At 48.2% G+C, this 16733-nt stretch overlaps 6 protein-coding genes and 1 non-coding gene across 7 annotated transcripts; 3 read left to right on the top strand and 4 right to left on the bottom strand.

The window, feature by feature from the left end:
* Window positions 1–532: 532 nt before the first annotated feature.
* FPRO_04216 (putative SPB1-required for ribosome synthesis, putative methylase) lies at window positions 533–3247 on the top strand (the record flags this gene model as incomplete). The annotated part of the gene is made up of 5 exons (XM_031229702.1): window positions 533–550; window positions 601–627; window positions 682–804; window positions 857–2642; window positions 2694–3247. 5 exons carry the CDS (start codon window positions 533–535, stop codon window positions 3245–3247), a joined length of 2508 nt encoding a protein of 835 aa, XP_031079913.1.
* Window positions 3248–3439: 192 nt separating this feature from the next.
* Window positions 3440–4543, bottom strand: FPRO_04215 (putative phospholipase; the record flags this gene model as incomplete). The annotated part of the gene is made up of 4 exons (XM_031229701.1): window positions 3440–3527; window positions 3588–4017; window positions 4066–4226; window positions 4284–4543. 4 exons carry the CDS (start codon window positions 4541–4543, stop codon window positions 3440–3442), a joined length of 939 nt encoding a protein of 312 aa, XP_031079912.1.
* Window positions 4544–5283: 740 nt separating this feature from the next.
* Window positions 5284–11130, top strand: FPRO_04214 (uncharacterized protein; the record flags this gene model as incomplete). The annotated part of the gene is made up of 1 exon (XM_031229700.1): window positions 5284–11130. One exon carries the CDS (start codon window positions 5284–5286, stop codon window positions 11128–11130), a length of 5847 nt encoding a protein of 1948 aa, XP_031079911.1.
* A 1940-nt stretch (window positions 11131–13070) lies between these two features.
* rrna49 lies at window positions 13071–13186 on the bottom strand. The gene has a single exon (XR_004093512.1). It is a non-coding gene; the product is annotated as a ribosomal RNA (ribosomal RNA).
* A 264-nt stretch (window positions 13187–13450) lies between these two features.
* Window positions 13451–13765, bottom strand: FPRO_04213 (uncharacterized protein; the record flags this gene model as incomplete). Its single annotated transcript, XM_031229699.1, has 1 exon — window positions 13451–13765. One exon carries the CDS (start codon window positions 13763–13765, stop codon window positions 13451–13453), a length of 315 nt encoding a protein of 104 aa, XP_031079910.1.
* A 573-nt stretch (window positions 13766–14338) lies between these two features.
* FPRO_04212 (uncharacterized protein) lies at window positions 14339–15410 on the bottom strand (the record flags this gene model as incomplete). Its single annotated transcript, XM_031229698.1, has 3 exons — window positions 14339–14918; window positions 14977–15274; window positions 15362–15410. 3 exons carry the CDS (start codon window positions 15408–15410, stop codon window positions 14339–14341), a joined length of 927 nt encoding a protein of 308 aa, XP_031079909.1.
* A 750-nt stretch (window positions 15411–16160) lies between these two features.
* On the top strand, window positions 16161–16507 carry FPRO_04211 (uncharacterized protein; the record flags this gene model as incomplete). Its single annotated transcript, XM_031229697.1, has 3 exons — window positions 16161–16274; window positions 16375–16399; window positions 16467–16507. The coding sequence occupies 3 exons, from the start codon at window positions 16161–16163 to the stop codon at window positions 16505–16507; spliced, it is 180 nt and encodes a 59-aa protein (XP_031079908.1).
* Between the last annotated feature and the right edge of the window lie 226 nt (window positions 16508–16733).

Raw genomic sequence — 16733 nt, 5'->3', positions numbered from 1 at the left:
AGGCGAGGAGCATTCAAGGTCGAGTGAGTTGAGCCGCTTGTTAATGTGGTCTGTTCTCCCGATAACTTCTGATATCATTCGTGCCGCCATTTCGAGAGCAAGGAGCCAATACGGGAGTTAGGTAATCGGCCCCACTATATTATAGTGGCTTATTGACGCTGAGTTTACCGATAATCTTGTCAAAAATTCCAGCAATACATCAACGGAAGGTCTCAAAAATAACCTTTTTCTTGTTCAAATCAAATGTAGAGTACTAACCCCAGGGCTCAAATTGCCCAAGAATCAATATCAATACTAACTGACATATAGTCCCCTCCATTTCAACAATAGAAACAAGAAATCTGTCTTATCTGCACGTGACTGGCTTATCGGTCGCAAAATTTCTGGTGGGGCCAAACTTTTTGAATCTCGAGGAAGATCGTGTGTCGTCCTTCCCTACAACATCCTCAACACAACATCCTCAATACCGTTTCCTTAGGACCACAGCCTCGTCTGTACTGCCAAAGACCTGCGCTTGTCTCAAGTCGCCACAATGGCGATCCAAAAGAAGGTAAGTAAGTAATCCTTTTCTTCCAGCGACCAGACTAACAATGAATCTAGCATGGCAAGGGGCGTCTCGATAAATGGGTAAGCTCGTACAAACTGTGAAGCTAGTATATAAAAGCTAATGAAGGGATCCAGTACAAATTGGCAAAAGAGCGTGGATTTAGGGCCAGAGCAGCTTTCAAACTGATTCAGCTAAACAAGAAGTATGGCTTCCTCGAGCAGAGCAAGGTCGTCATTGATCTTTGCGCCGCACCTGGCGTAAGTCTTATGACCCTCCCATGACATGACTTCTTAGTAACGGCCTTAAAAGAGTTGGCTCCAAGTGTGCTCTCAGATAATGCCTCGCTCGAGCTTGATAATAGGTACAGATCTTACGGCCATTAAGCCAATTCCCGGTGTCATTTCGTTTCAAAGCGACATAACGACCCCTGAGTGCCGATCTACTCTCAGACAACACTTGAAGACGTGGAAGGCCGATACAGTGATACACGATGGAGCCCCAAATGTTGGTACTGCCTGGGTACAGGACGCATTCGACCAAAACCGGCTCGTACTGGAGAGTTTACGTCTAGCCACGGAATTTTTAAGGCCCTCTGGAACCTTTGTGACAAAGCTATTCCGCAGTCGTGATTCGAACGCTCTTATCTGGGTTTTCAACCAGCTATTTGACAAGGTAGACACAACGAAGCCCCCTTCTTCAAGAGCTGTGTCCTCAGAGGTGTTTTGCGTATGCCGTGGATACAAGGCTCCAAAGCACCTCGACCCGAGATTTCTCGATCCTAAGAGCGTTTTTGCTGAATTGGCTGGTCCAACACCGAATAACGAGGCCAAGGTTTACAACCCTGAAGTAAAAAAGCGCAAGCGAGAGGGTTATGAAGAAGGCGATTACACGCAGTTTAAGGCAATGCCTGCGTCGGAATTCATTCAAACAACAGATCCAATCGCTGTACTTGGTTCATACAACGCCTTGACTTTTCAGCAACCACCCAATGGAGATGTTGCATTGGCGGCGCTTGACAAACTTCCGGAGACAACAGATGAAATTCGAAACTGTTGTTCTGATCTTCGAGTACTGGGACGTAAAGACTTCAAGCTTCTGCTCAAGTGGCGGTTGAGAGTGAGGGAGCTATTTGGATTTCAGACCAAGACTACTCCAAACATCGAAGACTCTGAAGAAGTGGCTGAAGTTGAGCCAATGGATGAGGAGCTAAAGATTCAGGAGGAACTTCAAAACATGAAGGAACGAGAAAACACCAAACGGAAACGAGAAAAGCGAAAGGAAAATGAGCGAAAACAACGCGAGGTAGTGCGCATGCAACTCAACATGGGTACGCCTTTCGACATCGGTCTAGAAGAAAGCGGACCAATTGGCGAGGGGGCAATGTTTTCACTCAAGAAAGTTGACAAGACAGACGCCATGCGAAGATTGAATCGCGGCAAGATGATTGTTCCCACTCCAGCGACCCAGAAGGAGGCCGACAGTGGCCTTGGCTCATCAGGAGAGACGGATGATGAGAGTGACCCTGAAGAAGATCGCCTGGAGCGAGAGCTTGAGTCCATGTACGACCAATACAAAGAGCGCAAGGCTGAGATTGATGCGAAATACCGAGCGAAAAAAGCCCGTAAGAACTTCGGTGACGATGAGTGGGATGGCCTGTCAGGTGAGGAAGCGGATGAGAAAGATGACTCTTCGGATCTTGAAGAGGACGATTCCTCTTCCGACGAAGAAGACGAAGCTCCTACAGAGGGACTCATCCACGATCTGGATTCTTCAAAGGGGGCGAACGGCTTGTCCAAACGAGCAACAGCTTTTTTCAACCAAGACATCTTCTCAGGCATAAGCGGGATCTTACCTGATCAGGAAGATGCAGCTGAGGACAGTGCGGACGAAGAAGTCAATCGAGATGCGGCAGCTATTATGGCCCAGCAAGCAAAGAATCGCAAAGCCGAGTCTCCTGCTACGCATACTAAGACCAAAGCGGTCCAAGTCGACTCTGATGCTGAGATGGAGGACAATGAGGATGGGTTTGAGATTGTCAAGCGAAATGACGATGACGATTGGGACAAGGACACCCGACGAGCCGATGGAAGACCCGGTAAGTGTAAGACTTCTCAGACAATGGCACAAAGTATTAACAGCTGTACAGATATCGACATTATCACTGCCGAAGCAATGTCCCTTGCTCACAGGCTTGCTACTGGTCAAACGACAACACATGATGCTATTGATGACGGTTACAACAAGTACGCCTTCCGCGATCGTGATGGATTACCAGATTGGTTTGTCGAAGATGAATCACGACACGACAAGCTTCAGAAACCCATCAGCAAGGCTGCTGCGCAAGCAATCAAAGAGAAGCTGCGAGCTTTTAATGCTCGCCCTATCAAGAAGGTGCGCGAGGCTAAGGCTCGCAAGAAGTTCAAGGCCGCTCAGAAGCTGGAGAAGCTCAAGAAGAAGTCGGAGTTACTCAACAACGACGAAAATATGACTGAGAAGGAGAAGGCTGCCAGCATATCGCGCCTTATCTCGAGAGCAGCAAAGAAGCCCCAAAAGCAACAGCCCAAGCTTGTTGTCGCCCGTGGTCTCAACCGGGGCATCAAGGGCCGTCCTAAGGGGATTAAGGGGAGATATCGCATCGTTGACGCCAGACAGAAGAAGGAACTGCGGGCGCAGAAGAGAATTGCCAAGAAGAAGAAGTAATTATGGGTGGCAACAGGTTGAGGCGTGGATATAGATCTGGTGTTTTGGTTTTATGCTGTATGGGGCGGATTTCTAGACTACTTCCTATTTCCCAAACTTATATCACGAACAAAAGTTGATGTAGGATAAAGTGGACCTGTAAAGTCCAAGTCGTACCTAGTTTAAGGATTCTGGTTAGGATTGCAGGGGTAATTAAAAGTATGTGGTTTGGTACCAGTAGTTGACGGCGAGGACGAACCCTTCGTCTTCCTCGGTGCACGATTGGAGCACTTTGTGATACCTAAACGATGTTAGTAATTGATATTTAGCGGAAAAAAACAGGGCTTGTAAAATGACTTACCACATAGCAGGAAGATAAAGCATATCTCCGGGGTCCAATGTTACTCGTAAAGGCCGGGCTAGATGGGAGAGCTTTGTGGCATTCTGTTCAGGTTTATCCGGATCCCAAATTGCGAAAGGAACAGCTTCATCGTCAGGATCCATCTTTAGCTCCATGCCATTCTCTCCGCGTGTGTACGTTGCGGGCTTGAGAGGTTGCTCGTTGACGCAGGGGTGGCATAAGGAAGGTAGTAGAACAAAGTGCTTTCGCCCTAGAATCTGGACGTAAATATTTTCGTAATTGTCTTTGTGCATAGCTGTAACAGATTTGGAGTTACCGATCCATAGGTTTATGGCATCGGGGCTCTTGTCTAGTGCTATTCTTGCAAAAGGGATGTCCTTTTGTACGTCTGAGAAGAGAGTGATGTACTCTTCACGCAGGTTATCATTCTCTTGAGGACATTCAGCAACGCATCTGGGAGAGAAATAGGCCAGCTTACGAGTCTGGGCATATCGCACTTCGGCATCAGGAGGAAAATCAGGATCCGCGCCTTGGCGTGCTACATACTCAAGTAGCTCTTCGAAGGGCTGATCCTCATAGTGAGGCTTAGCAAAGACCATAGATTCTTTATCAGGAGGCACAGTAGGCATATCAGCATTGCTGTCAGAGTCAGCGAACAACTCCCTTTACTGTTCAGATCCAGCAGAGGGAACTAACCCATATGGCGTGACAGCAACATTTACATTCTGCCCCTTCATCACAGAGAGCAGATACGCAGAATTCCAATCCTGGCAAGCTTTCCATGACGAAGCCCCGCCCCTTATGACGAAGGGTGTGTTGCGAGCAACATATCGCATGAATTCTAGGGGGCTTGGTTCGTTGTGAAGTTCATCGATACTATTGCTGTTGAGTTCATTGAAAGTGGAAATGAGATTCTCAATGGCTTCGTCTGTAGACAAGACATTTTTTATTGACATATCTGCTGTTGGATCTGTCAAGGCAATTCTTGCGGCGTTGTCGGATCATTCGTATTGTGAGAATGTTAAAGTAAGGTTTGATAGATTCATGGTTGGGCAGAAAGAAAAACCCTTAGATCGCACCTCAAATTGGAGGCTCGGCGGGCCATCTGCCCGTACATATGAGGTACAAGATGATACAAGGTGCCTCTTTAGTATAGTAGTTAATAATATAATATGTTAGATTACGGTAATCGAAGGAAATTTGAGCTCTCGTGTAATCGATGTGTTTGTGCAATATCAACTCTGACTACCCAGAGCCCCTGCTTTGCAGAAATCCAATGGTGTTACGATCATCATGCCAAGACATTGATCGGGTGAGAATTTGATACTTCGTGTTTAAGCAATCTTTTAAACTATCTTCTACCTGATCTAATCATTTAGAGGAAACCGAGAAACTCAAGACCTGTACTTCACGGTTGCACCTGTTTCAGTTGACTTTTGAATGTGCAACTCCAAGGCTTCAGAATTGAGAATTTGAAATTGGGGAAATGCTTATGTCATCATTTTCTGGCTCATGCGGCTCTTTGAGTCCTCCACCTTTTCAGGTCCCGCCATCCCCACTTCATCATTCTTTCGTGCAGCAACAAGATCTTTCCGCTGGGGCTCATCAGTTCAATTCGCCCCAGACCAATTTCGTCAAGTTTTTTTTTTACGCGTCGCATCGACTTGAGAATGAGCTATAGGATACATAGAATAAAATGGCATCCGAGCTCGAAGGCTTGATCGCGGGCCTTTTGGTTCATATCTCATGCCATGGCGAAGAAGGCAAGTTTATTACTTTAATTCTTGCCGCTACTCAAGAACCAATCACTAACTGCTTCACTCTAGGCTGTCCTGTGGATGGTGTTTTGAAAGCCATCCATCATCCATCAACCCAAACAGAATCATTATCTGAGGGTGATTCCACCGTGCAAGCCCGCACTGCCGCGACCATTTGGAGCTGGCTCACTGCGAGACGGGATATTTCTGTCGGTGCTGATCGCGAGTACAACCGCCTAACTCTAGACCAAGTACTGGCGCTTTCAACTGCTGGTGGTACCCCTGGACAAAATGTAGAACCTACAGAACCCCACCATGTTCGGGTCTACGCCTCTGAGGATACAATGTGGGAGTCTCTTACAGGCCATGCAGTTGACTACAAGCGAGTCCCCAAGTCTGAGTGGATGCTACTATTAGGCATAGCCTCGACCACCACCCAAGGTATCCTTCAGGGAGATCTTGGGCGTCTGACAGATCAAGACAAGCGCAGTGTGCCAAAAAGAACTGATAGTCTCCTTAAGAAAGGATACATCGTCAAGAGAACAACGCTTGTACGCGGCACAAAGACGAGTAAGATGTGGCTGAAGCTATTCGCCCCTCCTTTACCAAAAGACGGCGAGGGTGTAGACGAAGCACGGCCAGACATGACACTAACTCGGCAAGTCCTTGTCGAAGATCTTGAACCCGTCCCTTGGCGCGTACGATGGACTGGTGAATCCATCGACTACATAGCATTGGCCACGACCATTATGGCCATCGTCAAGGAGTGGGGGGTTCTCCAGATGAAAGACATGAAATCCAAACTCGGGGTGTTAGGGATGCGCTGGCAGATGAAGGTCCTGGCTAAAGTGTGCCGCTTTCTCAACCAGCGAGGCGTTATTCAGTATGTAGCGGCGAAGCTGGGAGAAAAGGTGTTCAAGGACTGTGTCAAATATGTCCGAGATCTCAACGCAGAAGATTGGTCCCTGTATCTTTCAACAGGCAAGAGAAAGAGCAAGACTCCAAGAAACCCAGATCTGGATGGTTATGATGGGAACAAGCAACTCATAGGTCAAGCCTCGAACGTTTCTGAAGTATCCAAATCACCGCCATGGTCTTTAGATAAACCGATTCCTGTTATAATCGCTGAGATGGCAAAACGACTAGGAGACGTCGGACTCACAAACCCTGATGTTTATGCCTTGACGTTAGGCCCTTCATACAGTCGACATCTTTCCTCGATGACCACTGCATTGGCAATTCCTGGCCTACAACCACCTCACCTGGCCCATTTTCAGATTTATAGCGAACATACGAGATCTGGAAAGGTCGCTTCTTATCGATACTTTGCACCAAATGCTCCTCAATCACCGGCTGATGCCGCTGGCCAAGAATCAACACCGACTCCGGCGGATATCTATGGTTTTTCCTCGCTACCCTCGTCATCGATATCTCATGAGAACTCGCCAACATTGGCTGAGCTTTGCAGCATGGGAATGACCAACAGAAAATCAGTCGGCCGCCCTAAGGCCTCCAAAGCTAAGAAGGGGAAGCTTGCACCAACACCAAAGGCAAAAAGAGGCCGAAAACGACGTGCTCCAACACCAGAAGTCTTACCACAAGAGGAGGTTGTGCAAGAGGATGAAGTCACCGAAGCAGCAGTGATTCCGCAGATCCCAGAAACAATTGTTCAAGAACCCGAATTACCTCTAGAAACACCAGCGCTTGAATCATTAGCGCCACCTGAAATTGATGAAAACCAGCGGGATGATGCTGCATCTGAACCTCAAAGGACTGCTACCCTTGTGGTGACTCTCAAAGTATCACCGGCAGCCCTCGAAGAACTTCTTGCAAGGGCACAGACAGATGTGGTGACACCTGCACGGCCAACAAGAGCCAGGCCAACAAGATCTTCCGCCCGGAAAATCCAGACCAGGACCGTTGATGTTGATGGTGATGCCGAAAACGAAGAGCCTAATAGCCGAATGGACGTTGATGATGAACTGGAACCCAATAACACTACCGAGAGCATACTCACTGGGAGGAAACGCGGCCGACCGAAAAAGGGTGAGGATAGGCCAAAAGGAAACGCGGAGCAAGCCGCTGAAAATGATAATTCTCCACGGCCTTGGGTTTGCGAAAAATGCGGCAGGGCATGGAAAAATGATAATGGCCTGCTTTATCATGTGACCAAGTCAAAGACGAGTTGTAATCCATCATTTGATGTGTCTACAGTGACACCAACTCGACGTGGAAGAAAAGAGTCGGTTATAGAAGTTGATGATCAAGACACTGCGACACCTGTTGTTGACGAATCGCAAGAGCTAGGCCGACGAGCTGCGAACGACGCAGGAAGAGAAGAGTCCCAGGATAAAGACAAAGGTCGTGATATCAATGGGAATAATGGAAGAGAAGTTGACAACGATGAAGGCGAAAAGGACGGAAAGGCTCGTGGCGAAGGCATGGAAATAAGCCCAGAAAATGAGGATATACCAACGCCGAAGCCAGTATCGAGAACACGGGGCCCAATTGCAGCCCGACCAACTTGGTCTTCACGGCCAACCCTAAGTTTCAAAGGAGAGGCATTTCAAGTCAACCCGGAATTGCAACGACCTCCAGTTGCATTGTTCGACTCTCCTAAACAGCCCTCACTTATCAACGGTAGCAATGGCGCCCTCGTGCAAGGTGAAAACAGCCAGTTGCGCCCGGTCCTCAGTTCATTGGATCGATTCAGCCTTGCAGGAGCATCTCCCAAGACGCCTCGGTCGAAACTCCAAAGAAACGGATCTCAGCCAGACGCAATTTCCCAATCTGAACAGCCTCAACGTATGCAAACTTCCGCCAACGAGACACCTAGCGCGGCTGGCTCTTCTGTGAAACCGAAGACGCCTATGGTCACTGATACCCCTATTACCAAGGCTGTCATCAATACCCGTATATCCCAGATCATCCAAAATATCTTGGCAGAGCATCATGGGGTTTTCCCAGGAGGCAAATCTTTGTGGACAGCCATTAGTATCCGATGGGTCGAAGCCTTTCCTGAGGTCGTGCCACAAATCCGCTCGTACCAGGCTGCGTTCCGAGAATTATTGAAGCATAAGATCGTGGCCGAACATTGGCTCACATTTCGCAGCAAGAAAGGTGTGACTGAGAAATGCCATTTGGTTGTCACGGCCGGGGTCGATCCTTTTTCTCCTGAAGCTTCTGATGTGGCTCAGAAAATTCAAGAAGCACATCCAGATCTGTATCTCCCCCCTCCATTTGATGCTCAACTTGATAGCGATCTCTTGAAACGGGGTCGACGAGATCTCCCCGAAGAAGTTGAGATGCTAGATGCACCGGTATACGTGGCACGGGCTGCCCAGAAGCGGGTTTTGGATGAGTATGATGATGATGGAGAAGACTTCCCGCCGCCTGCAAAGCGTGGTCGAAAACGCAAGAGTATGTTTGCAGATGGACGCCCTTCAAGATCCCGGGTATGGCAAGGCGACATGGGAGAGCCAATGTGCTACGAACACTTTGAGTCCTCTCAAGGTGCTCCTGAAGCCCTTCATTTTCTGGACCCTAATACATGTTTGGAGGAAGATGGTATCGAAGGATCAGAACGCTATTTCACCGATGACTTCAGGGCTATTTTGAAGCAACGGCTTTCCAGCTCTTTCTCAGGAGAGATTGTTTTTGACAAGCCTATCATTGTTTCCGGCTACGATGGTGTATGGCCACATATTGCACTGGAGGATTTCGAGATGCAAGATGCCAGTTACACGTTGACAGGATGGATGCCTGACCCGAATTGGTTTGCCTGGTCATCAATGATAGACATGATTGACAGGAAAGCGCATTCACTCAACCGTGATAAGCTCCAGCGCCAAGATGTTCTTGACCCGTACCGGTGCTTTATTGAGAGGCTGTACTGTTGCATGGACCTGGAGCGAGCGTGGTCGGAATCATTCACCAATGCACCGCCTGGAGCAGCCGGTCCTCACAACATTTTTATCTCGTTCTCGAGCGAAAAGGACGATCAAGTGCTTGAGACTCCAGGCCCCGAATTATCTTGGCCCATGGATTGGCAGCTTACCCCGAAGTCTTTCCCAGGAGATGTTCCTGACCGGGCTCTTTTGGTGCACGCTTCGTCTGATGAGGAAGATGATAGTACCGAATGGCCAGAGTTCCCGGTGTACGGGCAACAAAAGCTTGCTCGAGGCGCTGGCCGCCAATCGAGAGGCCGAGGTGTCGGTAGAGGCTCAGTCAGTCGACCGCGAGCGTCTATTAGTCGCCAGCAACTAGCACAACAACCAAGAGTCAAACGAGTGCGCTTGGTCACACGAGCTCTTATGCCCATTCCCGAGGAAGCTGAGCAGAGACAGCAGGGCCAGAATGACCAGCAGGGCCTAAGCTCTGTTGACAGTGACTCAGAACGTCTCCTAGCTGCTTTGGTCGCCGTTCGTGTTCTCCTTGGTGGTGCCGACAAGTCTGTCGATTGGGGATTACTCCTTAAGCTTTTCCCGAATCTGGCCCTCAAAGATATCCGCCGGTTCTGGATCGATGCTCGGAGAGAACAGGGCGCCTATGTCAGGAAGCTAACCAAGGATTTCCAAGATCGGTTCATCGTTGCCTACTCTAAGAATGAGCTCCCAGAATTCGACTTTGAGGATCCTATGGACTATGACTGGGACAGTTTGATTGAATGGACCCTTGAACTGCCTCGCAGAAAGGGTGTTGACCTGCCATCGACCAGGCATTATTTCGAAGACAATTTTTCCACCTCTGCAGCCGCTACTCATGAGGAAGAAGACCCACGGGAGAAATTCTACAATCCTCAGTCATCTGTCTTTGCCCGTTTCGAGGCTGTCACTTTCCCGGCATTTGTCGCTGTTGACAATATGGTCAGTGGCCTGGGTCAGAAAGTCAAGATTACGAATGAGGTCATTGCGAGGTCTTGGGTGAGATCTCTCTGCTGCACAGATGAGAGTCGCTACACAGTTGACCAGATACAACAAAAGTTTGGAACACTCGCAGACGGCGATCAAGACCAAATCAATGCCATATTGAAGGAAGCCATCGATGTCTTGACGGCACAGCGCATCATTTGCAAGAGCAAGCGGCCACCTCTTTCGGGAAGACCATTCAGACTGAATGAAGCTTTTGGGCATGTACTTGGGAAGCTCGCCCAACGAACCAAGTACCAAGATGCTGCAGACTTCAAGTCAAAACTTGATGCGACCTTCCGGCGTGGTGAAGCTTATCAGGTTCCTTTCAACCTCCAAGACGGAGCTGTGATGGCTCTCATGAATCTGAACGCGAGTGAGAGAATCAAGCTCACCCCAGTAAATGTGCCTCACATACCTCTGGGTTTCCGTCCGGGGTATTATGAGATGCGCAAGTTGAAGAAAGACAGCTACTTTTGGAACATCGAAGCAACGCCTACGGACTCGTACAAATACGACGAGGACGTGAGTGTCATCCGGAAGAGCATTAATGAAGGACCACCTACTGCAAAGCACTTGCTTCCACAATGGGTTGACTTCTTCGGACGTAGAGATGCAGAGCGATGGATGGACGTCTTGGGAGCTTTCTGTTTTGTATACGCTACAAGAGGATATCTTACTATCGAGGGTGTGTGCAACGCACTCAAGCCGATCCTGGAAGAGTTCGAGGCCGAGCTTATCATGGACTGGGGCATAAAAACAGGCGTGCTTGAAGAGGACGAGGATGGCCTTGGGCTGAGAGTCGGAGAGTGGTGGTGGTTAGCTGTACCGTGGCAATGTGGACGGCAGCTCAAAGCAAGGGGAGAAGTGGAAGATTAAGAATTGTTAAAATATCTTATTAATGAGGAGTGTCTTCCAGGAAACTGAGATGAAAGCCAAACCATGTTTGCCATAGTAAATAATATCTCTACAAGATATAGTTGCCACAGCTTTGCGTCTTATATAGAGGGGCGGGCATCACTTTCATCCACAATTTTTAGCAAACTTGGTGGTTTGAGTTATAAAATCACGACTTTCCCCTATTCCTGGTTGCATTACTTTCTCATCTCATCTCAAATTCTTTTTTACGACCTTGTCCGTTTTTATATATATCCCTTAACATAGCTCAGGTTGTGAGGCCAAGCAAAAGGTCGATGGCTACGTAGTGGCAGCTGAGCAATGCATATTCACCTCCGGCAGTAGAGTTTCGAAACCGGGAGTAACTCTCAGAAGGAAGAAAATAAGACAGAAAATAAGAGGTCTGCGGGCTTGGCAGTGACATCTTTGCTGGCTCGTTAACTCTTCTCAACATGGAAGATACCTACTTCACGAGGTCCTTAAAACCATAGGGCTATGAATATCATGCCTATGACACAGTGAGTATATGCCTTTCAGGTGATCGATCAAGTTGAATTTTGGTGACTGAAGCTCCATCCTCGTACAGAATATCAGAAGCACGTTTAAACCGCAGCTTAGGAGCAGTGAAACCTTGATGAAAGATATATAAACGGCCGGGGGACAATGACAGCGAAAGCTTGCCCCTTTACAGCTGATATGTGGTATATAGTTACAGGAGCTCTGATTTATGCTGTATAGATGGGATCACCATCTTGAAAAGAGTCTCTCGTTCTCTCAACTTGTCCCCAAACATTTCGGGGGAAGTCAGTTCACCAGCAACTGAACCGACATCGACATATCGACTGAACTTTATCATGCCAGAAACACGAAAGACAATCTTTGTTTGCAGAAAGGCACGCTTTTCTATATCTATATATTACAACATCCCACCCGATCTCGGCGATTGCGTGCTTCCCGTCAATAACTATAGAATCTGGACATCCATGTAATCGCCAAAACACTCAATAAAACCGGCATAACCGATAGTATTGTGCTTATGTGGCATATTTACCAGTTCGACCTTCAGCTTCTGAGGGGATTTTAGCCGGTTGATGCTACCAAAGCATTCCTTCAGAGGATGAAAATTGTGTTCCTTTGACTCAGAACTTTGGATCTCAGTTCTCTTGGGGACTATAACATAAAATGTGCGAGCACCGCTGAGAGAGAGGACCCTGGCCATGTCAAAGACTGGCAGACAGCCAGAGGAACAGTATGGCTATCCATAGAGGATGCTGTACAGGACGAGCACACCGTTCCAAGACCAGCGAAGAGAGCCGGTCCTTTCAGGGCGAGAGTACTACGACTCATTAGTCAACATCATTCAAAAGAGTCAAGCAATCAAGTCAGCCACCACCACAAACATATACACTTTCTCTCCGTCCAAGGACGAAAGAGAGTCCACTTTGCGGACAATCCTGAAGCAGAAGTAACCGAGTCCAAAATTCGAGACAGGGGAAAGACCTTTGAAACTCGATATCCCCCATCACCAGACAACACCAAGTGTCAACGTTTCTTTCAAGGATGCATCAGGCAAGTCCAAGCATATAAAGGGAGGCCACCCAGTACAAAGACGCACAGAAATGTTCTCTGATAGATCAGCCTCAGGAACCAAGATAGAGGCCTCCTGTAGTCCATTTACGTGTTTCTCGTCCGGCTGATATCTTGTTGTTTTATATGACTTGATACTGGCCTTAAGGTTGTCAGATGAAGTAGTTAATAGCGATTCGGTGACTTGGACTAGAAATCCTAAACTTAGGATATTTAAGCATAACTTAGGATCAATTCATCATAAGTTTAGGATGGGGTCCTTACAAGCTCTTCTAAAGATAGACTATATGATTTAAAAGAGTAAAAGAAAAATGATAGTTGCTGCAAACGGCAAAAACATACAACAGCGGGGATTCGCTGGTCGTCACCGACCCAACTACTAATCCGCCCCTTACCAGCTTGACTATGGGAGAGCGGACGGGATCCCGTATTTTCTGGTAGGTATGGTCGTATGTACAAGAGGTTGCTGCAAGCTGGGTTATACAATCTGTCTCAGGCTGAACTACAACGGCCCCTTGAGACTTCTATATCAACCACAGCTGCACCATCGATCAGATCAAATGCGATACTTATTCTCATACTTCAAGTAACGAACCTCGTCAACCAGCTACTCCATTGCATCATTGCCTCGGACCTTCTTCTCTGCCATAGTCCTCGCAGTTCAGGGACCCTCGTCGTGACCACGCTTGGTGTAATGGGCGACATATATTATAATTTAGACACCCACGATGAGTTCGCAGTTTATCGTCAAAAGGTCATAGACCATAAACCACTCAAAGGATTCATTCCGCCATAAATAAGCAAGGATCAACGCTTCCAAGGTGCCCAGGGTAGATAAATACGCCAATAGTCTGGTGAAACTCTCAGCATCCTTTACCTGGAGCGAAGGTGGACCAGCAGAGAAGAAACCGAATTGATCGGGGACGTGTAAAATCTTGGACTGGATGTAATACCCGCCACTGGCCATCTTCAGCTTCCAGGGGTCGAGGGAGTCACGGGAGGGGGGGCTCTCAGGATCAGTGTCGGTCATTCTGATGTGTACGTAGGTGAAGTATTCTATAGAAGCGGTTATGTTCAGGGTCAAACATGATAGAGATGGACAGGAGCTTACCGTAGAAAGTAGTGTATCTGCAGGTATATTTGACTTTAACGGTAGGGGATCTGGTGTCTTTTATATTTTTGTTGAGACAAGGTTCAGCCTGCGCACATAAGCATCCAATGCAAACGCCTTCGAGTTCTCGTTATTGGGGCGACAGGAACCTTGGCTTTCAGGTGAGCCTGGCCTGTCGTGAATACTGATACTTCTGAGCCCACGGCATAGCCCCTATGTGAGAAAAAATTCAAGTTTTTGACTTCCTTGCATCAAAAAGACTAGAATCCCCCATGCCTCTTTACCAATCGAGTAGACCAAAGTCGTTTGTTCACTGAGGCTAGATATTAGAGTACCATTAGTAGTGTACAGGACGTCTTATCTCACGTTCAAGACGGTAGTCACATCAGACTCAAATTGACCGGATATCTAATTCACCCCCTAACTGACTGATCCATGTGAAAACACCATACGCCATGCCGACAATAACATACGAAAATCCATAATACGCAATCACACAGCAAAGATGATCTTGAGAACGAGGGCCACCAAAAGCACCACCAAAACAACGATAGTTCGATCAAGCCACAGAGGAACACCATCGTCTGTTGCTCTCCGAGCTTGCTGCGCTTGGGCCTGTGCCGCTGCCTGTGGTACAAGTCCTTGAGCTGCCGGAACGGGGAGGGGTGTGGTTCGGGTCGGAGTGGGGTTTCGGTTCTCTGCTGGTGGTTGAGGGGCCGAAGAATCGTTGGCAGCTGTGACAGCATCTGGTGCGGTCTGAACAAATCCCTCTGCAAGCTGAGCGGTCTCGTCGTCGTCGTTTGTCTGTTCGGGTTTGCTCTCACCCTCCTTCTTGGCTCCCATCTCATCTCGCCATCCCATGTTCAACTCTTTGGGGATCTCGACTTCCTGTGCGCTTGATGATGCTTCCTTTGCTCGCTCTTCGCATTCCTTGATGATCTCGCCGTTTGTCTTCCCGCATGTTGCGCATTTGAATGCCGGTGACTCGTTGGCAAGACGTTGGCGCACTGCGTCAGTGGTTTCAAGACCTCCAAGCTGGCCACGAGCATCCGTCTCCATAAAACTTCGGAGCCTATACAAGAAGAAATGTCAGCAAACTCAATACCTTTAAGGACAGGAGGAGAACATACGCTACAAGAGCTGTCCGTACTCCCCATGCAGGTTGCCACGTCTCCTCATGATGGCCACTGATACTCAAGCAGATCTCACGATTGGCTTCGAATCTACCACTTGGTGTCATGAAGCGGAAAGAAGGCGGCCGAAGAGGGTATGTGGGTGGAAGAACTATGCGACCATGATAGATGCCGTTACTGTAGACTGAGTTGGGTGGACCCTTGAGTGTGAAGTGCCACTCGAACAGGTCGGATTCGAGGGGCTCGGCTGTGTAATCGGCAGAAGGTGAGTTGGAGATTTCGGCTGCTTCACGAACTATTGCCCAGGTTAGCAATGGGGTCGATAACTCGAGGTGATGATGCTCTAGTATATGGCTTGTATGTTTTGGAGCTGGCCACTTACGTATTCGTCTAATCGTAGGTGATTTCGAGCTGAACTTTGGAGTCGTCATGGCGAAGATGTTTGTAGCGTTCGCTTGCGAGTTTCGTGTCACGGAAATGGAAGCTCCCTTGAAAGATATATATGTATATGTATATGTCGTTGGATGATTGCTTTAGACGGTCATTGCTTGGCGAACGTGGGGAGCTCGTTTAGAGAAGCCAGCTATCGAGCTTGCGAAGGACAACGTGGAAGTTTAAATAATACGGGTTTCAGCTTGAAAGTAACGATAAAATTCGAGTAGCAATAGCGGATCCAGTCAGAGAAAATGGAAGTAAGCTTAGTCTAGGCAGGAAGTCAACGAAGCTCTTGTAAAACGCAAAACGCAAGGTGGTATCTTATGGGATGTGCTGCGCTGCTTGCCTCGTCTCGTCCCTATGATTGCCGGAACTAGAGTGGGCGGAACCCCACTCATGATGATGCACGCAAGACGGGCTCTTATACAGCGCTCCATCCACTATTAGCATGCGCATGCACTAAACCATAAGACATCTCCTTAGCGGGCTCACCCAATCACAAGCTTCCCTTACCTAAGCACAGCCATCACCGAATTGGCCCGGTTCAACAACTCCATCACGACTGGCCATTGCCGTATCATCACTATCCTCGTCGCCTCGTCCACGGCTCCCAATTCGGTTTCTACGTACGTCAATCACGCTATATCACTCGTCTCAATATCTCGGTCAAGTTCAATTCCCGCTAACGCTTCCGATCTGTGCAGTCCAGAACCCCGAAACGAGCGACTATCACATCCGATTTCATCATGGCTGGTCACGGTCACCACAGCTTCAACGGCCCTCCCAAGCCCCCCGTGGCTCACGTTCCCCGTATCTACCGGTTCACCGCGACAGCTCTAGGCGCTGGCATGTGGTTCTTCGTGAGTCACCCTGGAACCTTGCGACTTTGAACCATGTATCGGAGCATCAAAGCAAAGGTTGCAACGTTTAGACGAAAGGATTGCTAATCAACCAAAACAGCTTATGTACCGGGCGAAGAAGGATGGTATGCATCAAACATTCGCTGACTTGCGAGTTATTGGTTCGAGGGATCATTGGCTAACATGCTTCAGGTGCCGTTCTCCTCGGCCTCAAGCACCCTTGGGACCACTAAATGATCACCATATACGATTACTTCTATTCCTGCGGCAATTACAACAGAGACAGCATTGGGCCCCGATATTAGAGGATAAGGCGGTTCGATGCGGTGTATATAGGGCAGAAAAGGCTCTTGAATTGAAGAAAAAGATCAAATGATATTTCCGAAGTGATGCGCATGATACTCCGAGTGCCGACATATTATGTTCCCTATCATCAATTGCATTCCCCATTGATGGAAA

The sequence above is a fragment of the Fusarium proliferatum genome (genome assembly GCF_900067095.1).
Source record: "Fusarium proliferatum ET1 genome assembly, contig: FPRO_scaffold004, whole genome shotgun sequence".
NCBI lineage: Eukaryota > Fungi > Ascomycota > Sordariomycetes > Hypocreales > Nectriaceae > Fusarium > Fusarium proliferatum.
Note: the sequence above shows the minus strand (reverse complement) of the source record. Positions and strands in the feature narration are given on the sequence as shown.